Source organism: Hoplias malabaricus, chromosome 1 (genome assembly GCF_029633855.1).
Source record: "Hoplias malabaricus isolate fHopMal1 chromosome 1, fHopMal1.hap1, whole genome shotgun sequence".
NCBI classification, from domain to species: Eukaryota; Metazoa; Chordata; class Actinopteri; order Characiformes; family Erythrinidae; genus Hoplias; species Hoplias malabaricus.
In genome coordinates, this window is record NC_089800.1 from 27,840,009 (window position 1) to 27,867,351 (window position 27,343).

The following is a 27,343-nucleotide window of genomic DNA, read 5'->3' on the forward strand; positions in this document are numbered from 1 at the left end:
GCAGAAAAGCAAAGCTCTTGATTTACTGTTCAATCTAAGTCCCAACCCTTACCTATGGTCACGAGCTTTGGGTAGTGACCGAAAGAACGAGATCGTGGGTACAAGCGGCTGAGATTAGTTTTCTCCGCAGGGTGTCTGGACTCTCCCTTAGAGACAGGGTTAGGAGCTCGGACATCCAGGAGAGACTCGGAGTGGAGCCGCTGCTCCTCCACGTCGAGGGGAGCCAGTTGAGGTGGTTCGGGCATCTGGTCCGGATGCCTCCTGGACGCCTTCATGGTGAGGTGTTCCGTGAGGTGTTCCAACGGGGAAGAGGCCCCGGGGCAGACCAAGAACATGCTGGAGAGACTACATGTCTCAACTGGCCTGGGAATGCCTCGGTATACCCCCTGAGGAGCTGGAAGCGGTGGCTGGGGAGAGGGAGGTCTGTGTTTCTTTGCTCTGACTGCTTCCCCTGCGATCTGGACCTGGATAAGCGGTGGATAATGGATGGATGGATATTCTAAGATTTGTTTTAATATAATCCATTTTATTTATTTATGAAATGTCAGGTGTGAGACTAGACATTCTGAAAGAAGCACACACTGTCTCTTTTCATCATGTACATATTCTGTCTATCCTTCAAAATCAAACGGGGTGTTCATAGAATGGGAGGTAGTTTTATCTACATCATGACTGAGATATAACTTTGTATTTCCCAAAAGTAACTTTGAGAATAATAGTGTGAATTTTTCATTAGGATATTTAAATAACTAAAAAAACAACAAACCCCACAAGTGATATAGAGCTGTGTTATACAATTCTGAACTTTGAGTGAGCGTTTTATATATATATATATATATATATATATATATATATATATATATATATATATATATATATAAATGTAGTAAATCAATTGATCACAATTTATTGGCCAACTGCTTCTAGCTTTTGCAAATCTGGTTTGATTTTTGGAGGCTTGAGAAATGTTAACACCTTGCCTCTCATCTCCTCAGTCTTTAAGCTGTATATGATGGGGTTCAGCATTGGTGGGAGTGTAACAGTCACTGTTAGAATAGCAGTGAAAAAATCTATTGATTGTACTAATTTCAGGCCTCCCAAAATATAAGCCAGGATTATTGGGACATAGTAAATCAGGACCAAGACCATGTGTGTCAGACAGGTGTTGAAGGCTTTCCAGCGTTGTGCTGTGGATGCAATTCTCAACACTGCAAACACCACAACAATATAAGAGAGAATAATGAATGTCAAAGGGCAGAGAAGTACCACCAGAGATTTAGCAGTGGCCAGTCTTCTGTTAAATGAGATATCTGTACAAGCCAAAATATAAACAGGGCCATGTTCACAGCAACAACTCTGAACTACTCTAGATTTACAGTAGGGGAGATTGCTGGCCAGAGTTACTGGGAACAATTCAAGTAGAAAAACCAGAAACCAAAGGCCGGCTATAATGAGACCCATCCTCAGATTAGTGTTGATGTAAGGGTAGCGCAGAGGAAAGCAGATAGCGATCAAACGATCATAGGCCAGGAGGGCGAGCGAGAAGCTTTCCAAATCACCAAAAAAATGCATGAAGAACATCTGGGAAAAGCAGGCCTCAAAAGAGATGTGATTGAGGTTGAGCACAAACACAGGGACCATCTGTGGAATAATAACACTGTTGATGGAAATGTCAACTACAGCAAGGTTGCAAACAGCAAGGAATTTAGGGGACTGTAGACTGGAGTTCATGATGAACACCTTCAGAACAATGAGGTTGCATAACAGAGTGATCAAGTAGATCAGTACCAAGGCCAGTATAATGTAGTTCTTATTGTCCAACGTGTTGAAAGCAATTAGATAAAATCCCTGATCCAGAGCATCAGTCCCATTGCCGCTGACAGCTGAAACATTCATTTGAGTGGCTTATTCATACCTACAAGAGAATATGTCAACATTTATATTAAGGTACACTGACAGACATGTTCACAATAACACATTTTATCCTGAACTACACGCACATGTTTTAAAGACATATGTGTTCAAATAGCTCTAGGACAAGTGATATAATGCTATTCTAATGGATGGCACAGAATTTTTTTATAAAAGGACGTTCATGCTTGTAATCTAAAACACTATAAAATTCAGATGATATTTCCACACCATTTGCTAGCTCTGCAGTCTGTCTACATGCTACAAACTGGTCAAATGTATTTAAAAATCAGCAGTGTCTGTAAATGAGTAAAAAATGCAAACAGTCTCTTTCCAGTATGCTAGACTTCCTCTCTGTCTCTCCTTATGGCAGAGGCTCCTGGAGTTATTTTAGACATTGGAGTGAACTCCAAATGTTGAAAAGCAGTAACCAAAATGAAGATTGCTCTATTCCTGCTCCATAGTGGTTTGCTGTTTTCTGTGGTAATTCAAACATTGAATAAAAACTTGCAGACAGTCGTTTTTTCCCCACTCAAACATATCATTCCACCTTAAAAAATACACTTAGAGCTTAGAACAGCATTTTCCCCGCAATCATAGATATTTCTTTTACCACATCACTTTTAGGAGTGTAGGAGCTGTTAGAGTTTAATGAAATTACATGATACACAAATGGAAAATAGAACATTAAGGATAAAACTAAGCTTAAACTACCTCAAAAACATGAAGAAAATCTTCATGTCCAACATTCCATACACATATAATGGCATTTTACACTAGCCTTAAAATGACTTACAACACTTTCCCAGCTCTGCTCACTCCAGGCTTTCATTTACTCTATCAACTGTGAACATATATAAATAGCTGTCCAAAAAACTGTCCAAAAGCAATTTGGGATTAATTAAAGTTGGTGTGTACAAACAAAGAATCTGTTAGTTTTTGTTAAGTGCCCCCAATTAGAGCAAAATATCATGTGCAGTGTCTAATTACTGGACTCATTATAAACAACTTTGTCCAGCAGTAGCAGAATTAATGATCTTTTACTAGTAATTAGAAATAGTATATAAATAGTTTAGAGGCAGTTAAGTTTCAGTGCTATACTTAATTACTACATTTAGAACATTCACTGTTGGGCTAGAATGAGAACTGGTCATATTGTAATTTACATTTACAGCTGATATAGGTAAGTCACTGCTTGGGAAAAAAAAAGACTTTCAAACATTTAGAAGTAAAATTAAAAGTAATTCACAAAGACTCTGCCTCTCCAAGATGCTATTTTTACACTCAAATTATGTCACCCATCTATTGCCAATTAACTTAATTTAAATTGTGTAGCATTATGCAATTTTACCAAATTTTTAACATTTGAAATGTTGTCTTTGTTTAAGGTTTAATATTATTTTATATAAAACAAAATATACCTTTAACACAAGCCCTGTACCAACGGTACAGACTATGTATGGTTTAAATATGGATATTTGTACAATCTGTACATATTTTATGTTCAAATATTGACATGTCGCAGGAGTTAAAATCATTCTAAATTACAATTTAAGCAATTTTCCAAGTTTAGATTTTCACTAGGCCTTCATGTTTGTTTAGTGTTAGAGGTGGGCTTTGTGGTAAGAATATTAGAGAACTTCATCTCACCAGGGGTCGCATTTCACTGTGACTACACTAATGCAGAAAGGGCCAGTGCCAGTGGAGCGACAACTGTTGGCCTTGGATTGCACTGTGGATGCCGCAACTTGACAACACCTTCTCCTGTTAATGACCTAGAAAAGAACCTGTCACCTGTTATACAGATATTTAGATTAACAGATAATGTGTAGCAAAGTGATTTAAGGTAGTTAAAATAAACCAAGACCATATTTATATAAGCCTCACCAGTATAGCCACTTTGTCTTCACTTGTAACTTCATCAAAGGCTACTTTATACTCATAACAAACTTCTGGAGCTGAATCATGAGTGTTATAATATAGAAAAGCCAAACCATTGCACACAGTGTAGCTGCAATGAACCCAGAAATTATGTCAGTTGACAAGTGTAAGGTGTTCAATATTCAGTATCTGTAAATCTAACAGTTAAGTATATTGACAATTATTAATGAAGTAAATGCCCTGTGAAGGACTGGCGACCCCTCCAGGGTGGATTACTGCCTTGCGCCCAATGATTACAGGTAGGCTCTGGACCCACCACGACCCTGAACTGGATAAGCGGTTACAGATAATGAATGAATGAATGAATGAAAAATGAAAAAAAATCGGCAACTTCGGGAATTAAGTGCCTGCTAACTGTGGTTGTAGTTAACCACAAGGGGGCAGCATACTAAGTCTGAAATTCTGTGAGAGCTGAAAATAGAAATGAATATTCAATAGAATATGAGTGCTTGAGAAAGTGGATCTGCTGAATGTACTGATAATCACTAACTTCTAATATACTATGCTGCGGTGTCCCTGAATAATGCAGGAAAATAGGGGTTGGACAATGAAACTGAAACACCTGGTTTTAGACCACAGTAATTTATTAGTATGGTGTAGGGCCTCCTTTTGTGGCCAATACAGCGTCAGCTCGTCTTGGGAATGACATATACAAGTCCTGCACAGTGGTCAGAGGGATTTTAAGCCATTATTCTTGCAGGATAGTGGCCAGGTCACTACGTGATAATAATAATATTTAGATCTGGTGACTGTGCAGGCGATGGGAGATGTTCAACTTCACTTTCATGTTCATCAAACCAATCTTTCACCTGTCTTGCTGTGTGTATTGGTGCATAGTCGTCCTGATACATGGCACCACCTTCAGGATACAATGTTTGAACCATTGGCTGCACATGGTCTTAATGGTGCAATGTGCAATTAATTAATGAAGATTGGCCACCAGGCTGGTCCGATCTAGCCATGAAACCGCACACACTAAAATGACAGGTGTTCCAGTTTCATTGTCTAACCCGTGTGTGTGTGTGTGTGTGTGTATATATATATATATATATATATATATATATATATATATATATATATATATATATATCAGAGGCGATTGCTCTAAGACTGGAAGGGAAGCTCAGCTTCCCCTAAAATGTAAAAAAATTAGTGATCAAATATATTCTGTTGTGTGTACATGTCATTGAATAAATATGCACTACAGCGCGCTCAACTTTTGTTCGGAATCAGCTTCTTATCACTGGTAAAGACGCATTCAGCTTCTGCATGATGATTGGATGATCTGTCTGAGGCTGAATCCTTTTTTGATTGACAGCGAAATGAGCGAATCAGCGATCCTTTGATGTAGAGATCCGTGGGAGCATTATATTTTCATTCTGTTCTGAGTTGAACTGGAGAATTTCTAAGTTCTCTTAACGGCATTTTCTTTGTTAAAAACGACTAGCGACAAATCGAGCTTCTATTTCCGGTGGGGTTTTTTGTAGCTGCTTGTGTTTGGAGACTGACTTCTATCACTCTTTCTGACTTCTATCGCAGTTTCTGTCCAGCGGGTGCTGCTGAGCCCCTCCACCGTCACAAAGCACTCACAGGCGGACACACTTCACATGGGCCAAGGCCGTTTAAGCAGCCTAGCTCTGCTGGCCATTGAGAGGACACTAGTCAAGTCCCTGGAAAAGACGCCTTGTTGGTACGACAGGGTCACAGATCATTTTTTTCCTCAGCTGAGGAAGAAACCTTAGGAGGAACCAAGGCTCACAAGGGGTGACCTATCCTCCTCTGGTCAATCTACAGGTGATAATACTGTTGTTTGAGAACTTCAGTGTAGGGGCAGCTTCAAGGCACTTAGTGGTTGCTGGAGTGTGGGCAGCTGGTCTGAAGCATGGAGGAGGATCTCGACAGTCATCCATCAGTGTCCAGACAGACAGGGGGCCGGTCGTTTACTTGGAAAAAGGTAAAGGAATGGAATTAGTTTTGAACTGTTTGGTGTTTGTAAAGCAGAAAATGTGAACATTTACAGAGTGTGGCTAATGACTCTGGCATATCTGACTATGACAGCTTTAACTAAGAAAGAACCAGAAGGACACACAGACGCGGGAGCAACATGAACCTAGGGCTGCAACTAATGATAATCGATTAATCTGTCGATTATTATTATTTTTTTTTTTTGATTAATCGATTATTAATCGGATAAAAAGGAAGACAAGCCAAATTTGGTTTCCTGTCTGTTACTAGTATATTCAGGATACCACCAGTGAGAATAGCTGCTTGCTGTAGTGTGCAGATCTTCTTCAAAACATAGTCAGCAATGCTGGGCTGTTTTTATCTGAGGTGCGAGAGAAAGTGTAGATATGAACATATTAACTTAAAAAAGGTGTAACTACTGATCTAAAATGTAGACAACAATGCAGGCAAATTGAAATTACATAAATGGATATTGGGTGATGCTGCCATGTGCTGAGAATAAAAGGGAAATTCAACTAACTTCACATATGATCAGATATTGTTAAGATATTTAAGATTTTAGAGAACTAATGTTGTAATTGTATAAGGAACAAACAACCTACCATTATTAAAAATTAGTGTTTACATGAAAAATTAACCCAACCGTTACATTAATTTAATATTTATCAATATTTAACACATTGTATGTAATGTAACATACACTTATAATGTAATATACACTTGGCTGTGATACTCAAACACTAACACACAATGACAGTCAGAAAAGACCTTGAAAAAGGCTTTAAATGTATTATTTAAAAAAAAATGTTTGGATTGATTTTTTTAAAACTCTGAATGTAACTGCCGCCACATTTAAGGTGGAACGGAAAACTCGCTAAATACAAGAGTGATTTAAATTTACTAAAAATGAGACATCTTGTTTGAGTACTCTAGCAGGCTCTAGTGACATTGAGTGAGAAAAACTAACGTCACTAACGCTAGCTTGACTAAAACTACGGCCTGTTTGGGAACTGCTGGTCGAGCTGACACATTTAAGCTGGAAGAGAAAACTCGGGGGGGTGCTAAGGCTTGTTCGCTAAACGCGAGTGTAATATCATTGTACTAAGAAAATCAAACGTTTAACTACTCTAGCAGGCTCTAGTAACATTTTAGTGAGAGAAAAAGTCGAATTAACTTACTATACTTCATCTCTTTCACACATAGCTCCAACAGGCTTCATTTTCAGATGCTCATGCAGTGATGATGTGCTGCTGTGCCATGCGAGATCAGCTGTGCACATTTTGCACCTAACACTGTTCCTTGAAGGCGTTAATGTAAAGTGTTCCCATACTTTTGAGGACTTGGGTCGTACATTTTTCTCTCTGCTTGTGCTAACATTATCCTCTGCTTTGACTGCCTCCACCATTTTTCAAAACCTTCTTCCAGAGTTCGTCACGTGTAGCAACTATACCTATGTGTATAACAACTTAGACCCAACTAATCGATTATTGAATTAGTTGCCAACAATTTTAACAATCGATTTTAATCGATTTAATCAATTAGTTGTTGCAGCCCTACATGAAACACTGGCATCCCTCTGCTCCACCATCAACAAACCTAAATGATTGCGTGAAGCGTCGGGAGGACAGCACCAGCGTCTCAGTTTACTATAATTCCCTGAGTCCATGGACCCTGGATCTACCGCCTTTATCTATGGGTGAGCATTAACTACCAAAAGATAAACTAAACAAATGATTTTTAGCCTAGATTTGAAGATTGCGACTGTGTCTGAGTCCTGAACATTTTCTGGAAGATCATTCCAGAGTTTGGGGGCTTTATAAGAAAAGGCTCTTCCCCCAGCTGAGGCCTTCTGAATTCTGGGAACTATTAAAAATCCAGTATTCTGTGATCTGAGTAAATGTGGAGGCTTGTAATAGGAAATAGTATCTTGAAGGTATTCAGGAGCAAGCCCATGTAGAGCTTTATATGTTAATATGTTCAAATTTTCTAGTTTTAGTGAGGACCCTGGCAGCAGCATTTTGAACTAGCTGAAGTTTCCTTAAATCCCTGCTGGTGCATCCTGACAGTAGTGCATTACAGTAGTCAAGCCTTGAAGTAATAAAGGCATGTACTAATGTTTCTGTGTCCTGCAGGGATAAGGCATTTCTAATCTTAGTGATATTGCGAAGATGTAAAAAAGCTGTCCTAGTGATACTGCCTATGTGTTGATCAAAAGATAAATCCGGGTCAATTATGACACCAAGATTTTTTGCTGCTGAACCAGGTTTAACTGGAAAGTCAGCGAGATTTAAAATTAAATCTGATAATTTATTTCTTGCCACTTTTGGACCCAAAAGCAGGACCTCTGTTTTGTTGCTGTTTAGAAGGAGGAAGTTATGCAACATCCAGCCTTTCACGTCTTTTACACAGTCCTCTATTTTCTTTAATCTGTGTTTGTCATCGGGCTTGGCTGAAATATACAATTGCGTGTCGTCTGCGTAACAGTGAAAGTTAATGTCATGGTTTCTTATAACTGTGCCTAGCGGTAACATGTATAATGTAAATAATAATGGTCCTAAAATAGAGCCTTGTGGAATTCCAAATCTTACTTTAGAATAATTTGAATTTAAAATGTTTACACTTATGAATTGATAACGTTCCCTTAAGTAAGATTTGAACCATAATAGGGCTGTCCCTGTAATTTCAACCATATTATCTAACCTTTCTAGGAGAATATTGTGGTCTATTGTATCGAAAGCTGCGCTGAGGTCAAGAAGCACCAACAGGGATACGTGGCCTAGATCAGAGGCAAGAAGAAGATTATTTGTTATCTTGACTAGAGATGTCTCTATGATGTGGCCTAAATCCAGATTGGAATTTTTCATATATATTATTCTTATGTTGGGCCACAGCTTTTTCTAAGATCTTAGATAGAAATGGCGGATTAGAAATAGGCCTGTAATTAGACAGTGTACTAGCATCAAGATTTGGTTTCTTGATCATAGGTTTAATAACTGCTGGTTTAAAAGCTTTGGGTACATGGTCCAGGCTAAGGGGTGAGTTTAGTTAAAAGAGGATTGATAATAGCTGGTAGTACTTCTTTGAGTAATTTTGTGGGAATATCTTGAGTTTTTTGTCTAATAATCTTAATTTCATTATTAAAAAAGTCCATAAAATCTTTACTGGTGAGAGTTGCTGGAAATAGTTGTTCAGAACCTGCTTGATTTTTTGTAGTTCTGGAAAACACACTAAACAGTACTCTTGGATTATTTTTATTATTGTAGATCAGCGAGGCCAGATATGCTGAGTGAGCTTTAGTGAGGGCATTTCTATACTCTATAAGGCTGTCCTTCCAGCCTGTCTGTCTGTCTGCGGCCTGGTCCCGGCTCTGGATTATCAGCAGCTGTCTACACTACTCTGCTGACTAACTAAAAGACTATGTGCTCTGCTGCAAGAAAGTAAGGCAGCACCCTCTCGCGTGGGGTGGATACCATCACTACCTATATGACCAGGCTTGCCATCAAAACGTAACCAATTGTCTATAAAGCCCACTTGATTTTCGGAACACCACTTGGACATCCAGCAGTTTAACGCCAAAAGTCTGCTGTAGGCTTCAGTGCCGCGCCGCAATGGAATGGGACCAGAGCAGATTACGGCATCGGACATCATCTGGGTCAGTTTAATCACCTCTCTAATTACCCTTAGTTACCTCAGACTGCCGCAGATGAATATCATTGGCCCCTACATAAATGACTATCCTAGAATATCTCCTATTAGCTAACAGTCTAAGTTTGCCATTAATATCCTGCGCTCTGGCTCCCGATAAACAGCTAACTGTTACTCCTGGTTCCCCATAAAGGAGTAGCTAATTTCACGTGTCGAACAGTAGAGTCTCCTATAACCAGAGCACTCTTAACAGGCTCCTCAGCGGGTGCTTCGCTGAGTGGGGCAAACCTGTTTGACATGCGAATCGGAGGAGCGTGGTGTCCCGGTGGGCTAGCTTTGGCCTCAGCGTTAGCATCAGCCTTAGCCTTCCGGTTATGTCGTCGAGATGTCACCCATTCATCCCGCTGTGAGGGCTCTAACGCCGGAGTCGAGGGGGTGCTAACTCTCCCTAAGGCACCCGGAGTTGCTAGCACTGAATCTCGCTGTTTATCCCTTGATAATTATAAGCTCCGGATGTGCACTTCTAGCTCGTCCACTTTATCCACCAGAGAGCTAACTAGCTGACACTTAGCACAGACACAATCAAAATCATTATCGCTAGAGGTGTAAAAGGGGGTTAAACTAAACATGCCACACTCTGAGCAGGCAAAACAGCCAGTAGTAGCCATGGTATTGCAGGTGCTTACCGCTTTTGGTTGATTTTAGGAATTTACACCAGAAACGTTACTGCAGGAGCCGGTGTAAAATATGCTGGTGCTAGTATAAATAGGTTAGACTCCAAATTCCCTCAGATTCCAGATGCTTTTCAGAACAAGGGCCAGTGCTGATGCCTAGAAAGAACAAAACCTTAGTAAGTGCAATACACAATACAATCTAGTCAGTGCTCAAACTTAGAAAGAAAAACTAAGTGGAGCTCATACCCAGAAAGACATGAGTTAAGCACAGTATAAGTGCAAAAACTGTCTGTTACTGTGAGCACCTAAGAGCACAAAGAGATTGATCTTAGGTCTGCGTTTGAAGACCTTAAGAGAGTCTGCTGTTTGGATAGTCAGTGGAAGTTTCCCCCTCCAGGCACCAGGACTGAGAAGAGTCTTGACTCTAGTCCTCCATGTAATTTAGGGATGGCAAGTCAAGTCGAGCTGTACTTGAAGCTCGAAGGGCTCAAGGTGCAGTCCGACTCTTTACCATAGCTATATGGTAGGGAGGGGCTGGTCCGTTCTTGGCTTTGTAGGCAAACATAAAGAGTTTTAAACCTGTTGCATGTAGCTACCGGAAGCCAATGAAGAGTGGACATGGGCAAATTTTGGAAGATTGAAGACTATGCATTCTGGATCAGCTGAAGGGCTTAATGCCCCACAGAGGAGTTGCAGTAGGCAAGCATTAAAATGACTAGAGAGACTGGACAAGCACCTGGGCAGCCTCCTGAGAAAGAAAGGATGGGATCTACCTGATGTTCCTTATCCAGATGGAACAACTAAGGAGTTCAATATCTGGGTGAGGACCAGGTGGTGAGCTGTCATCCAGGAAACAATGCGTCTGGAAACCTGAGTGTCAGATGGTGGGAAGGAAACCATTAGTTGAATGTCATTAATATGACAGTGGTAAAAGAAACCATGAGAAGTAGTTATATCACCAAGAGAACAGGTAAAAAATGAAACGGGATGAGGACCCACATAGAGCCTTGAGGGACACCAGTGTAGAGCCTGCATGGAGCAGAGATAAATTTGTTCCATGTTACCTGATAAAAGCGATCCTCAAGTAAACCATTTCCATGCCAAACCAACTATTCCCAGGATGTTTTGGACTGACAGGATGATCTTGTGGTTGACTCTGTCAAAGGCTGCAGAAAGGTCCAGAAGAATGAGAAACAATGACAGTTTGGCTGATCTAAGGAGTCTCAGATCTGGGCTTCTTAATGATGGGAGCCATCCTGCCTGTCTTGAAGGCCAACAGAACTTGACCAGAAGATAAGGAATGGTTTATGATGTATGGCAGTAGGTCAGCTGAGATTGACTGGAGCAGTATTGGTGGCGTTCCAGTGGGCAGGTTGTTGGCTTGCTGGACTTGTGTAGCTGTAGGATGTCATTTGTGAAAAGGGAGTAAAAACAAATTATATAATTAACAGCTAATTAACTACTAGTGGAGAGAGGGGGGACAGAGGAAAAGACTGGTTGATTTTTACTATCATTCTCCTCAAAGATATGTATACTCCAAAGAATGTGTATCCATCTGTATCTTATAAAAAGTTAAGTAGGTTTTTATGCCTTCTCATGTAAAGTTTCTATTTTGGGGGTTTTTCATTGGACAATGACAATATAGCCCTTTTTCCACAAGTTAACACAGTTACCCGTGGACTTATGACCCGTGACATGCTTTTGTCAAAATACTACAAGGATCAAACACCACGATACCATATTTACCCTGTCTAAACGGCTTTTTTTAAGATGCTTTTCAGTGCCTGTTCCTTTGATTAAAAAAAAATGTCTGTTCTTCTAGTATCTTGTTTTTGTTAAGGCTACTTGGGTAAAAACATCTGCAATCTGTCTAAGGTAAGGTTTTTGGTTTTCCATATTATTTGGTGTGACAGGTGCCTCAGATCACAAACTAATGTGCATTCACAGAACTTTTCCCCATATATGAAATCTAACCTTAACATTAAACAATTTTAAGTTCAACTTCAAAACAGAAACTACACCTAAACTATATTCTTATAATATTTTTGTTGATAATCAAATTATATCCCCAAACTTCTTAATAATAACTTAAGTAAAGCTGTATATTATAACCAAAAAATGTATTTGGGACCAACAAAATAATGTGTGACAAATTATTATCCTGATCCTTGAAGTCTTGATAGTTCTCACTTTATGTAGAACTTGGATGCATTGTGCTGTTTTTTTTTTTTTTTTTTTTTTTTTTTTTTGTCATCATCATAATCATCATCATCTTCTTGTTTATCTGCTATTTACCAGGAACACATTTCCAGACTTTTACATCATTATGCAGGTCAAAAGCAGAAATGCTCCATATATTATTCCATTTTTATGAAACCATTTGCCTGGCCTTGATCAAGCTAAAAATACATTTTAATGTTGTTACATGACTCTTAGCAGAATTTTCCAAACAACTGATTCCCATAAGAATCATTATCCTGGCCTAAAGATCCATTGGGATAGTTGGCAAATATCCCCTTAACACAAGATCATAAACAAAGCACAGTCATTAACGTAACGAAGGACAAAATAATAAAAATGACTCCAGTGTTGCAGTTGTTACAGTACACAAATGGTTGTCATGTGTGATTAACATTTAACAAGTCTCTAGACACCAAGAGAAGCCACTGGTGGCATATTCTGTGAAAATGAAGGTCTAAGAGGAGTCTCATTGGGTTAAATTTGATATAATTCTGTTGACCCAGGTCGGCACATTAGATTTTGTGCTCTGAATTAAATCTATATAAAAACACCCAGATTCAAGTAATCTACATTGTAGGGCTATATTCACAACTATAATAATAATAAATGCTCTGAAGGGAAGGAAATTATTATTATTTTGTCCCTCTTTGCTGCAGTTAGAGCCCCCAAAATTTGTGTATGCAGGTTTTCCCCAGATATTTATCATTTGTGAGAATTTGACATTTGGCAGGAGTGAATTAGTGAGATCAGGTTCCAATATTGGGTGAACATAGATGACAAAACCGCTCCAAATTGTGCCATTCCAGTTATTAAATGGTTCTCACTTAATCATTACAGAAAATACAGTTCCACAGCCTAAAACTCCTACCCTGCCCACCCTATTAAGAACCTTAGGCTCACAAGTGCTCCATCCAATTTAATTGTATGCTTTTAGAGAGCTGGATATAAAGTCTCAAGGGAAGAAGATTACAAGAGGACAGGGGGTTAAGCTTGTAATATGGTAGCTCAGCCAAAAATGAACTTTGAACCCTTGTATGGCCTTCTGTTGGGGCCCAGCCTGAGTTAGTTAAAATCAATGATAGGTGAAAATGGCCCAACTGCATGGTACCTACTTGGATTGCAGGCAAGCAAAGTAACTAAGCCATTCCTAAACAATGTTAAACACTGTCTTTGGAGCCACTGCACGTATGTCCATAATGTGATTGAAAGCAAGATTGCACAGTAGAACATACACACACAAGTTCATGTAAGCTCCTGTTAGATGCAACTGTTCCAATCAATATCAAATTACTCACCAGTGAAAATACATAAGCAGGAAGAACTATAACAATTTTGGTATAAGCTCCTTCATAAGAATGGTGCAGACTGCCCATACCAAAGAATGTTCAGAACATCAACAGTGCCTGTAGTATTGCTATCCATGGGTTTGCTTGTGATGCTACCTGCATTGGAACATACAATGTTGTCTTGACTGGCAGAGCCCAAATAGTCTTGTAATGAGCAATTGCTCACCAGGAGTTTGGTTTTACATGTTATTGATCTATCATATAATACTGCAGCTGCTTGACAAATTTAGAGCTGCTTTGTGACATTTGTCAAAATTTCTCAACATATAATTATTTATCCAAAAGTTGTGTTAAAAAAGTGTGGAGTATAATTTTCATTCATTCATTATCTGTAACCGCTTATCCAATTCAGGGTCACGGTGGGTCCAGAGCCTACCTGGAATCATTGGGCGCAAGGCGGGGAATACACCCTGGAGGGGGCACCAGTCCTTCACAGGGCAATACAGACACACACACACATTCACTCTCACGGACACTTTGGAGTGACCAATCCACCTACCAACGTCTGATGCACCCGGAGGAAACCCATGCGGACACGGGGAGAACACACTGTCCTCACAGACAGTCACCCGGAGCGGGAATCGAACCCACAACCTCCAGGTCCCTGGAGCTGTGTGACTGCGACACTACCTGCTGCGCCACCATGCCGCCCGGTGAACTTTTAAATAAAAAAAAAGAATTAAATAAATAAATCACCAAGGCTCCACGGTTGTTGATGACCTATTAATCCCAGTGGTTACATGGAAAATAATATTGGTTATCACTTCTACTGAGATTTCCTGACCATTTATAAAGCTGATTAATAATGGTTTCTAATGGCTCTTGGTGTCTACTTTCCTCATGATAGAGTTACATTTGCTGACTATTTTAGCAGACATTAAAACACACTTCACTCACATATTATAAGTTCTAAAATGTGTGATTATGCTTTTAGGATTTGTATTATTATTTTTTTTATCTTTCTCTCTACAGCAAATAGGCTTCGTAACACCATAAAACTACATATGGCTGGGATTATTTTATATTCTATTTCATCATGTATTGATTAATTGTTCCAATACAACATAGAATGTGAATCCTAAAGGAGTAAAATGTTTGTTACATAACTTTGACACATACAGTAATATAATGTTGTTGTTGTTTTTGTTGTTTAGTAGGTAATTGAGAATGTCCACTCTATAAACCCATGGCAAATACAACTCAAGGCCCTCTTGGTGTTCTGAACTCTATCTTTGTCCTGAGCAGTATAGAGCTGTCTCGTGAAGGAGCCTATGCCACAATTATTGTAAGTTTCTCTGCTTATATATTTTCAATGGTTACCAATTTGTTATTAATGGTAATAGTTGCTGTCAACAGGAGCTTACATGAGCCCATGTATATATTGCTGTGCAACCTTTCTTTAAATGACATTATAAGCATAAGTGCACTGGTTCCGAGGGCTGTTTTTGACATTATGTTTAAGAATGACATCATCACTTTCCCTGCCTTCTTCCTTCAAGCCTGGTGCTTGCATATTTATGGTGCAGCTGCTGTACTTATACTCTCTGCCATGGCATTCGATCGCTATATTGCCATCTGTTACCCTTTAAGATATCACACAATCATGTCAAGGGCTGCAGTCACATATCTCATAGTTTTAACATGGAGTGCTTCATTTGTCATAGTAATGATTGTGTTTGCTCTCACTTTACAGTACCCTTTCTGTAGAAAACAGCTGTCATATTATTACTGTGACAACATGAGTATTTTAAGCTTGACATGTGCTACTGACACAACAGTGAACAACATTTTTGGCCTTTTTGTAGCTGGGTTTCTTCATGTCTTTGGTGTGCTTTCCGTTATCTTCTCCTATACATCGATTCTAATCACATGCTATAAGAGCAATGACTCAGAGTCCAAATCAAAGGCCTGGAACACCTGTAGTACTCACCTGAGTGTGTTTGTTATTTATGAGATTTCATCTAGTGCTGTTGTTCTGACTCACAGGTTCCCAAACGCCCCTCCTACCCTCCAAAAAATACTGGCAATGATAGGAGTGATTATTCCCTGCTGTTTCAACCCAGTAATTTATGGTCTCAAATCTAAAGACATTAAATCCAAGGTGATAATTCTCAGGAACAAATATATGTGGAGAACATTCTGATGTTGAGAAATCTATTAGGGTCATGTACCATAAATTGATATGACAAAATTATCAGTGCAATGTTGTAATAATTGTATAGTTGTTCACATTACAGAAAATATTTATTCTTTGGACTAATATAAACTCATGACACATTAGGGGAAAGATAGGCATGTTAATATCTTGCAAGCTGTTTCTTTTATTCATTCATTCATTGTTTGTTACCGTTTATCCAGTTCAGGGTCACAGTGGGTTTAGAGCCTACTCTGAATTATTGGGGGCAGAGCAGCAGGAATACACCGTGGAGGGGGCACCAGTCCTTCACAGGGCGACACACACACACACACACACACTATGGACACTTGAGTCGCCAATCCACCTACCAACGTGTGTTTTTGGACTGTAGGAGGAAACCAGAGCATCCATATGAAACCCACGCAGACAAGGGGAGTACACACCAACTTCCACTCAGTCACCAAGAGCAGGGCTCAAACCCACAACCTCCAGGTCCTTGAAACTGTGTGACTGTGACACTACCTGTGCCCCACTGTTTAAAATTTACCAGCATTTATTTCAAAGCCGCAGAAAAGGGGTCCTCCACCATTCAGAAATGCATCCATAAGAGGTGGATATAAACTGTATTTGCAGATGAATGCACCTTATTATAGGTCTGAATTGTGTGGTTATGGTGAAATCCCTCACAAATTGTGCTTACCTGTCTCAAGAAGACTCTAATCTGTTGAAAAATACTTGTAAATATCTCTTAAAATACAAAATAAAGTTTATTTCTAATAGTGAATATCAGAATAATGATATTTTCAATGTTTACTGATGTACATTTATATACCCCCCCCCAGGGCCTAATAATAATAATAATAATAATAATAATACATTTTTATTTGAAAAAGATACCCAAGGACACTGTACAATAGATAATAAAATAAAAATAAAAAGGGGAATATACATACATGAGAAAATCTCAGTATATATAATAATCAATATTTTCAATGTCGCCCACTGACATGAATTGGTCATCAAAAGGAACCCCATCTGGTAAGACATGTAAACCTTAATAAACATTTAGCATAATACAAACTGATTCCAAAAAAGTTGGGACACTAAACAAATTGTGAATAAAAACTGAATGCAATGATGTGGAGGTGCCAACATCTAATATTTTATTCAGAATAGAACACAAATCACAGATCAAAAGTTTAAACTGAGAGAATGTATCATTTTAAGGGAAAAATGTTGTTTCAAAATTTCATGGCGTCAACAAATCCCAAAAAAGTTGAGACAAGGCCATTTTTACCACTGTGTGGCATCCCCCCTTCTTACAACACTCAACAGACGTCTGGGGACAGAGGAGACCAGTTTCTCAAGTTTAGAAATAGGAATACTCTCCCATTCATGTCTAATACAGGCCTCTAACTGTTCAATCGTTTTGGGCCTTCCTCTTTATGATGCGCCAAATGTTCTACGTAGCCATGATGTTGTGATATCTGCAGAATGTGGTCTGGCATTATCATGTTGAAAAATGCAGGGTCTTCCCTGAAAGAGATGACGTTTAGATGGGGGCATATGTTGTTCTAGAACCTGAACATAGTTCTCTGCATTAATGGTGCCTTTCCAGACATGCAAGCTGCCCATGCCACAAGCACTCATGCAACCTCATACCATCAGTGATGCAGGCTTCTGAACGGAGCGTTGATAACAACTTGGGTTATCTTTGTCCTCTCTGGTCCGGATGACATGGCGTCCCAGTGTTCCATAAAGAACTTCAAATCGTGACTCATTTGACCACAGAACAGTCTTCCATTTTGCCACACTCCATTCTAAAAGACCCCTGGCCCAGTGCAAACGTCTGAGCTTGTGGAGCTTGCTTAGAAATGGTTTCCTCTTTGCACTGTAGAGTTTCAGCTGGCAACGGCAGATGGCACGGTGGATTTTGTTCACTGACAATGCTTTCTGGATGTATTCCTGTGCCCATTCTGTTATTTCCTTGACAGTGGCATTCCTGTTTGAGGTGCAGTGACGTTTAGGGGCCCGGAGATCACGAGCATCCAGTAGAGTTTTACGGCCTTGACCCTTACGCACAGAAATTGTTCCAGATTACCTGAACCTTTTGATGATGTAATGCATGGTTGATGATGATAACTTAAAAGTCTTTGCTATTTTACACTGGGTAACACCATTCTGGTATTGCTGCACTATCTTTCTGCACAACAATGGTGGAATTGGTGATCCTCTTACCACCTTGACTTCAGAGAGACACTGACACTCTGAGAAGCTCTTTTTATACCCAATCATGTTGTCAATTGACCTAATTAGTGTTAATTGGTCTTCCAGCTGTTCGTTATATGCTCAATTTCCTTTTTCCAGCCACTTATTGCTACTTGTCCCAACTTTTTGGGGATTTGTTGACACTGTGAAATTTTGAATCAACATATTTTTCCTTTAAAATGTTACATTTACTCAGATTAAACTTTTGATCTGTCATCTATGTTCTATTACTAATAAAATATTGACATTTGCCATGTTCACGTCATTGCATTCAGTTTTTATTCACAGTTTGTTTAGTGTCCCAACTTTTTTGGAATCCAGTTTGTATGAAGGGAACCCAGTCTGGCATTATTGTGAAAACTTACATATTTTACTAAAAAGCAATTTGCAGTACTCCTTCATTGTCTACGATAAGACATAAATATCTGGCAACTTCTTATTTGAAAGAGCAGCCATAAAACTTTGTCTAACACAAAATATAAACCTAAATCTAAACATAGTGAAACAATAACAGGTGGTTGGTGGAACTAGTGCAGATTGAAACAGTGAAAAGTGTTTTGTTAAAAAGCTGAAGTGCCAAAATTATTAGATTATATTAATGGGTTTTTATGATTTATAAATATGGGCCCAGCATGGAGATATAAAAATATTTGCTAAAGGGGTTTCTCTACTTAGGGCGGCACGGTGGCGCAGCAGGTAGTGTCGCAGTCACACAGCTCCAGGGGCCTGGAGGTTGTGGGTTCGATTCCAGCTCCGGGAGACTGTCTGTGAGGAGTTGGTGTGTTGTCTGCGTGGGTTTCCTCCGGGTGCTCCGGTTTCCTCCCACAGTCCAAAAACACACGTTGCAGGTGGATTGGTGACTCGAAAGTGTCCGTAGGTGTGTGTGTGTCTGTGTTGCCCTGTGAAGGACTGGCGTCCCGTCCAGGGTGTATTCCCGCCTTGCGCCCAATGATTCCAGGTAGGCTCTGGACCCCCCGCGACCCTAAATTGGATAAGCGGTTACGGATGGATGGATGGTTTCTCTACTTTTTAAACCAGACCCCTCTGTCACTAGAGGGAAGTTCCTTACTACTACACCACTGACCAGTGTTAGTAAATGCTGGAATTATACCATTTCTAATTCAAGGACAAAAAGGCAGGGATGGCCAAACAAAGAGGATGTCAAAAATGTATATTCAAACAAAGGAAATCACTTCTCATAAAAAACAAAAAGTAGCTCCTGTTTGGAAAGTCTTCGTTTGAGCTGTGTTATTTCTGTTTTGTCTCTGCTTTCTTATATTGTTAGTTTGGAACTGGTTTTCTTGTTTTCCCCTTTAATAGAAACATCCCCACAGGAATGTAGTACAGCTCTGTAATGCTGTTTTGGATGGTCATTTATACAGGGATCAAGCAGGTGCACCCAGTCAGCACTGATGGCATAGATTAGCTCGGCATAGAAATATTGATATAGCACATGTACAGGTGTACTATGTTGATTCTAAACTAACTATAAAAATGTTAATTTTAATTAATAAATAAATGTTAATGTAACTTAAAAATATACCTTTAAATATATTTTGTAAGCGATTTGATGGTGCAGAAAAATGTTATAGATATAGACTAGTATGATATCAAATTGGATGCTCTAGTCCTGCTGCATATGTGTTTCAATTTATCAAGTGTAATGCAAAGCGCCTGCAGACAAATCCAAAAGAGCTGGACTGTGGATGAGTATAGTGCAGTGTTACCAATTTGTTAGCAATCTAATTAGATGTAGATAAGATCAAATATGCCTTACAACTTGATAAATGTTTAAAAATATTCAACTTTTTATTTCTTCAAATCTTTACTCACAGTATAATATTGATGTACAAAATATCAGTCCACAGAGGCTGCTTGTTGTTGTTGTTTTTTTACTTTTAATAGTTATAGAGAGCTAGTGAAGATATACATGAAGAGAGAAATGCATCAGTCAAACATTAGACTTGACCCCGATGAATAGAATGGGCGTGTGAGAAACTTAAGCAGTATTCCACATATGGATCACATGCTTATGTAGCCTAGATTGTTCACCAAAACACACCATTCTAGCCCAAGGTTTGAGGCTAAATATAGATCATATAATAATCTCCATTTGAACATCCAGTAATGTCATGGATTAAAAACACTGGACATTGGTGACATGGTGGGTCTAGGTTGATCCTTATTCTTGGACTTAAAAGGACTGTTAGGACTGCACAAGTCACATGTACATTATTCACCTGTTATTTGATAATGCTTTTATAATATGGTCACTGATTAAACAAAATAACTAATAACTATAGTTTGTCTTTTCAGTGACAGTTATATTGTGATAAAAATGTACATATCCAAAAGCTAAAATGAAGAAATTATCTTCAGACGATTGGTATTATACAGTTTTACATCATTCATACTAAAAATTTTGTTTCTAAAAATTTTCAGCTTAGATTTAAAATCCTTTGTTTTAAGGCCATAAATAACTGGATTGATACAATTAGGAATAATCACATATGCCAATTGCATTACTTTTCTTAAAGTTGGTGAAGTTTCCGGAAACCTATGAATCAGAACCACAGCACTGCTAGAAATCTCATAAAAAACAAAGACAGTCAGGTGAGTGGCACAAGTATTCCAGGCTTTTGATCTTGACTCAGAGTCATTGGTCTTACAGCATGTGATCAGAATCCAGGTATAGGAGAAGACAATGGAAAACACACCAGTAGCATGAAAGAAACCAGTGATGAACAGTCCATAGATGTTATTTACAGTAGTATCAGTAGCACATGTCAACTTTAAAATTGTCACATTGTCACAGAAATAGTTTGACATCTCTTTTCTACAGAAAGGGTACTGTAAAGTCAGGTGGAACAGAATCAAAAGTAGGACAAAAGTAGTGCCCCAGGTGAAAACTATGAGATACATAATGGTAGCTCTTGACATGATTGTGTGATATCTTAAAGGGTGACAAATGGCAACATAGCGATCAAATGCCATGACAGACAGAATGAGCAAATTAGCTCCACCATACACATGCAAGCAGCAGGCTTGAAGGAAGCAGCCAGGGAAAGTGACAAAGACATTTCCAAACATAATGTTAAACAAAGTCCTTGGAACCATTGCACTTATGCCTATAATGTCATTGAAAGCTAGATTGCACAGCAATATATACATGGGCTCATGTAAGCTCCTGTTTGATGCAACTGTTCCAATTAATATCAAATTAGTCACCAGTGAAAACACATAAGCAGGAAGAACTATAACAATTGTGGCATAAGCTCCTTCACGTGAAAGGCCCAGACTGCCCATGACAAAAAGAGTGTTGAGAACATCAACGGTGCCTATTGTAATGTTATCCATGGGTTTGTCCTCAATCAATGCTTGTGATGCTACTTGCATATGAAGATACAATGTTGTCTTGACTGAAAGAGTCCAAATAGTCTTGTAATGAAGTTTGACTAGGATGTTCTCTGTGCTATAGCCATGAGAGGCCACTATTAATCTTCTTTCTGAAGGGTCAGGGGCCCTGAGGATAAATCTCAGTAGACATAATAACCAATAATATTTTTCACAGCACCTGTTGGGATTAATGGGTCATTAACGGTGAGCCTTATGCTTATGTAATAATTTCCCATTTTTGCAAGTCAAACTCTAAATTAATTTCAGTCATTTAACCTCATTCATAATAATAATAAAATGAAGGTGGCAGCAAAGTGGAAAAAAAGTTTCACCAAATGGATGTATGAGCTTGTTGCCTTGTTGCTCGTTTTATTTATTAATACTGAGTGTCTCCAATGCTGCTCCCATGCAAAAAAAAAAAAAAAATGTATTTACTGTATTCACTGTGCCTGTAGCACATGTCAACCTTAAAATAGTCTTGTTGACAAAGAAGTCATTTGACAGCTGTTTTCTACCGAAAGGTTCCTGTAAAGTGAAAGCAAACACAATCATCACTGTGACAAATGTAGCACCTTTTTTTACAAATGAAAACTAAGAGATGTGATGGTAGCTCTTGACATGATTGTTTGATATCTTAAACTGAATGCCATAACAGAGAGTATAAGTACAGCAGCTGCACCATACATATGCAAGGCTTGAAGGAAACAGGCAGGGAAAATTATGATAATTGTAGCTTTCGCAAGACTATCTCTAGACTGCTCTAGACTGTCTCTATATTGCTCATGACAAAGATTGTGTTCAGAACATCAAGAGGGACTTGAGTCATATTTGCCATGGGATTATATAATGGACATTCTCAATTACATAACACATCCATCCATCCATTATCTGTAACCGCTTATCCAGTTCAGGGTCACAGTGGGTCCAGAGCCTACCTGGAATCATTGGGCGCAAGGCAGGAATATACCCTGGAGGGGGCGCCAGTCCTTCACAGGGCAACACACACACTCACACATTCACTCACACACTCACACCTACGGACACTTTTGAGTCGCCAATCCACCTACCAACGTGTGGTTTTGGACTGTGGGAAACCGGAGCACCCGGAAGAAACCCACGCAGACACGGGGGGTAAACACACTAACTCCTCACAGACAGTCACCCGGAGCGGGAATCAAACCCACAGCCTCCAGGTCCCTGGAGCTGTGTGACTGCGACACTACCTGCTGCGCAAAAAGATTGAACTTTTTTTAGGATTCACATTCTATGCTGTATTGGAACAATGAAGCAATGTACATGATGAGATTATAATTATAACATATTTCCAGCCATATGTAGTTTTCTGGTGGTACAAACCCATTCATTGTACAGAGAAAGACAAACAAATAATACAATCCAAATCCAGTGTAGCTTGTTTATATTCAGCTTGTTTTCATTCTAAGACAATGCATCTAATTGGATGAGGCTTCCAGACATGCTTTCAACAAATGTAACTGTTAGTTAACAAAAATGTTTTTGTCTATTTCCTTGGTTACTGAGTTCTTGATATTGTTATTGTGATAGTGATAACCAATAATATTTTTGTGCCACTGCTGGGATTAATAGGTGAAACTGTGAAGCCTTGATGATTTTTATTTGTTTAAAGGCTCACCCCCAGCTTAAATAATTTGATAGACTTATTAATAATTATAGGCAACACTTTTTAACATACCATTGGATAAATAAAGATTATTTGTTGAAAACATTTGATGTTTTATTGTGCATTTTACATATGATGTTGTTGGAAATTAGCTGTAAATACGTACAGTAGTAGCGTTAATATACAGCAGATCATTGATTCATTCGTTATCTTTAGCCTACCTGGAATCACTGGACGCTTGCATGAATACACCCTGGAAGGGGCGCCAGTCCTTCACAAGGCAACACACACACCTATGAACACTTTTGAGCAACAATCCACCTACTTTCTCCAGCTTTGCGAGTTTTCTTTGCCACTGTCACTTTTGGATTGCCCACCATGGTGTTTGGCTTTTTCTACATGTTAGTGATCTATCGCATATTATTGCAGCTACTGAACATATTCATAGCAGCTTTGTGATTAACATCAGGTGTAAAATGCACAATAAAATGTCAAAAGTCCTCAAAATAGAATTTTTATTTATCAAAAGTTACGTTAGAAGGTGTGGAGTATATTATTAAAAAAAATACTGTATGTATAAGTCTATAAAAAATATTTAAGCTGGTGGTATGCCATTAAATAAATAAAATAATGAATGCTCCATTGGAAAAAAAAAAACAAAAACACCACGGCTCAGTTAATGACCTATTAATCCCAGTGGTAACATGCAAAATATTATTGGTTATCACTCCTACTTTCCAGACCCATTATAAAGCTGATTATAATGGTGTCTAATAGCTCTATCACGAGGGAAATAGACACCAAAAGCTACATTTGTTGAAAGCCTATTCCAGTTTGATTGGAAACAAGCAGACTATTTTAGCAGACATTAAAACAAGCTACAGTCAAATATTGTAAGTTCTAAAATATCTGTGTCATTACTTCTTTAGAATTTTGATTATATTATTTTTTTGTATTTTTCTCTCTACAGCAAATAGGCTTCGTAACACCATAAAACTACATATGGCTGGGATTATTTTATATTCTATCTCATCATGTATTGATTTATTGTTTCAATACAACATAGAATGTGAATCCTAAAAAAGTGAAATTTTTGAAGATTTATTTTTACATACCTTTGACATACAGTAATATAATGTTGTTGTTGTTTTAGTTGTTTTGTAGGTAATTGAGAATGTCCAATCTATAAACCCATGGCAAATATGACTCAAGACCCGCTTGATGTTCTGAACACTATCTTTGTCCTGAGCAGTATAGAGCTGTCTCGTGAAGGAGCCTATGCCACAATTGTTATAATTTTTCCTGCATATATATTTTCTGTGGTTTCCAATTTGCTACTAATGGGAACAGTTGCTGTGAACAGGAGCTTACATGAGCCCATGTATATATTGCTGTGCAATCTTTCTTTAAATGACATTATGGGCATAAGTGCACTGGTTCCGAGGGCTGTTTTTGACATTATGTTTAAGAATGACATCATCACTTTCCCTGCCTGCTTCCTTCAAGCCTGGTGCTTGCATATGTATGTTGCAGCTGCTATACGTATACTCTCTGTCATGGCATTCGATCGCTATATTGCCATCTGTCACCCTTTAAGATATCACACAATCATGTCAAAAGCTACAGTCATATCTCTCATACTTTTCATATGGAGTGCTTCATTTGTCACAGTGATGATTGTGTTTGCTCTCACTTTACGGTTCCCTTTCTGTAGAAAACAGCTGTCAAATTATTACTGTGACAACATGAGTATTTTAAGGTTGACGTGTGCTACTGACACAACAGTGAACAACATTTTTGGCCTTTTTATAACTGAGCTTTTTCAAGTCTTTGGTGTGCTTTTCATTATCTTCTCCTATACATCAATTCTAATCACATGCTATAAGAGCAATGACTCAGACTCCAAATCAAAGGCCTGGAACACCTGTAGTACTCACCTGAGTGTGTTTGTTATTTATGAGATTTCATCTAATGCTGTAGTTCTGGCTCACAGGTTCCCAAACGCCCCTCCTACCCTCCAAAAAATCCTGGTAATGGTAGGAGTGATTATTCCCAGCTGTTTCAACCCAGTTATTTATGGTCTCAAATCCAAAGACATTAAATCCAAGGTGAAAATTTTGAGGCACATATATATGTAAAGAACAATTTGATGTTGAAGAATGTACTACAGTGTCATGTGCAATGTTGTAATAATTTTATATTTGTTAGCATTACAGAAAAAAAAAATTCATTGGACTAATGTAAACTCAAATGACACATTACGTGATAGATTAGCATGTTACTGTCTTGCAAACTGTTTAATTTACCAGCATTTATTTCAAGGCCACAGAAAAGAGCTCCTCCTGCACCCATAACTACATCCATAAGAGGTGGATATTATAACTGCATTTGCAGATTAATGCACCTTATTATATGTCTGAACTGTGTGGTTATGGTGATACTACAGTAGAATACACAAGCATGCTTTAATAAAAAATGATATAGTAATCATGACTTCGCAGTTCATCTTTCGCGGATGCACTACTTTGCAGGTTTTTTCAAGGGGGTTTACGGCCACTATATTGCGAATATTGAGGGAAAATCTAGGTAAACCATGAAAGATGAATAGCCAAAATATTTCATTAAATTCATTAAAATTTCATAGACTATGCCTGTAGGTGACAAAATATATCAATATATCATATATATACAAGTATTTCTTACGTACAGTACATGTATTGTTCATGTCCACATCTGAGTGAAATTTGCTTACACTAAGCTTAGGAATTACTCTATTAAAGAAACTGGTAGGATATCACATGTAGTTCCAGCAGAAAAACATTATAGAATGACTGTTTAAATGCAAATGGAGGGTTGTTAATAGTACAGGGAGGGTTTTAAAAATCCAAATACTCGTTAAATACATTAAAAAATATATCTTTCCTCTACTTCATGGAAATTCGTTTTTTGCTGGTGGTCTTGGAATACATCCCCCACGAACAATGAGGGATCACTGTAATTGTGTTTACCTGTCTAAGAAAGACTGTGACCTGTTGAAAAATACTTGTAAATATATCTTAAAGTACAAAATAAAACAAATATATACTCTTATTTTCTCTATATTAGAAACAATAAACTATATATTTTCACTGCTTACATTCATATTCATATAACTGTAAATTGAGCACATATAAGGCTTATATGTGTTACCAGCTGGGGTTCCTTTTGACGAACATTTAATCTCAGCAGGTGACATTAAAGATATTATTATCTTTATTATAATAATAATGATCATGTCTGCTGAGGGAAGCAGGGTGGCACTGCAGGTAGTGTTGCAGCCACACAGATCCGGGTTGGTGGGTTCAAGTCCAGCTCCGGATGACTGTTTGTGAGGAGTCTGTGTCTGAATTGGATTCCTCCAAAAACACAAGCTGGTAGGTGGATTAGTGGCTCAGAAAGTGTCTATAGGTGTTAGTTAATGTGTAAATGTGTGTTGCCCTCTGAAAGACTGGAACCCCTCCAGGGTGCGTTTTTGCCTAATTGGTTACAGACAAAATAAATAAAAACTTTGTTGACAATTTATAGACACTGATGGATTGATACAATTAGGAATAATCACATATGCCAATGGCATGACTTTTCTTAAAGTTGGCAGGGTGTCTGTTAACCTATGAGCACTACTAGAAATCTCAAATATAATAAAGACAATCAGGTGAGTGGCACAAGTATTCCAGACTTTTCATCTGGACCCAGTCATTGGTCTTACAGCATGTGATCAGAATCCAGGTATAGGAGAAGACAATGGAAAACACACCAGAAGCATGAAAGAAACCAGTGATGGACAGTCCAAAGATGTTTACAGTAGTGTCAGTAGCACATGTCAACTTTAAAATTCATTCATTATCTGTAACCGCTTATCCAGTTCAGGGTCGCGGTGGGTCCAGAGCCTACCTGGAATCATTGAGTGCAAGGCGGGAATACACCCTGGAGGGGGCACCAGTCCTTCACAGGGCAACAGAGACACATACATTCACTCACACCTATGGACACTTTTGAGTCACCAATTCACCTACCAACATGTGTTGTTTTGGACTGTGGGAGGAAACCAGAGCACCCGGAGGAAACCCACGCAGAAACGGTGAAGACACACCAACTCCTCAGCCAGATTAAATAATTTTTATTCTATAATTTCCAGTATATG

The 27,343-nt window shown here is 38.6% G+C and overlaps 4 protein-coding genes across 4 annotated transcripts; 2 read left to right on the forward strand and 2 right to left on the reverse strand.

Moving 5' to 3' along the window:
• Window positions 1-906: 906 nt before the first annotated feature.
• On the reverse strand, window positions 907-1,908 carry LOC136705651 (olfactory receptor 1f45-like). The gene has a single exon (XM_066679372.1). It carries the CDS (start codon window positions 1,894-1,896, stop codon window positions 907-909), a length of 990 nt encoding a protein of 329 aa, XP_066535469.1. The 5' UTR covers window positions 1,897-1,908.
• A 13,001-nt stretch (window positions 1,909-14,909) lies between these two features.
• Window positions 14,910-15,866, forward strand: LOC136705730 (olfactory receptor 4M1-like). The gene has a single exon (XM_066679497.1). It carries the CDS (start codon window positions 14,910-14,912, stop codon window positions 15,864-15,866), a length of 957 nt encoding a protein of 318 aa, XP_066535594.1.
• A 4,617-nt stretch (window positions 15,867-20,483) lies between these two features.
• On the reverse strand, window positions 20,484-21,485 carry LOC136705805 (olfactory receptor 7G1-like). Its single transcript, XM_066679616.1, has one exon. The coding sequence runs from the start codon at window positions 21,483-21,485 to the stop codon at window positions 20,484-20,486; it is 1,002 nt and encodes a 333-aa protein (XP_066535713.1).
• A 2,871-nt stretch (window positions 21,486-24,356) lies between these two features.
• LOC136705882 (olfactory receptor 6J1-like) lies at window positions 24,357-25,301 on the forward strand. Its single transcript, XM_066679736.1, has one exon. It carries the CDS (start codon window positions 24,357-24,359, stop codon window positions 25,299-25,301), a length of 945 nt encoding a protein of 314 aa, XP_066535833.1.
• The last annotated feature ends 2,042 nt before the right edge of the window (window positions 25,302-27,343 follow it).

Bases quoted from the DNA above. Each gene is read 5' to 3' on its own strand.
- LOC136705651 (XM_066679372.1), bottom strand. From the start codon at position 1,896: ATGAATGTTTCAGCTGTCAGCGGCAATGGGACTGATGCTCTGGATCAG.
- LOC136705730 (XM_066679497.1), top strand. From the start codon at position 14,910: ATGGCAAATACAACTCAAGGCCCTCTTGGTGTTCTGAACTCTATCTTT.
- LOC136705805 (XM_066679616.1), bottom strand. From the start codon at position 21,485: ATGGATAACATTACAATAGGCACCGTTGATGTTCTCAACACTCTTTTT.
- LOC136705882 (XM_066679736.1), top strand. From the start codon at position 24,357: ATGGCAAATATGACTCAAGACCCGCTTGATGTTCTGAACACTATCTTT.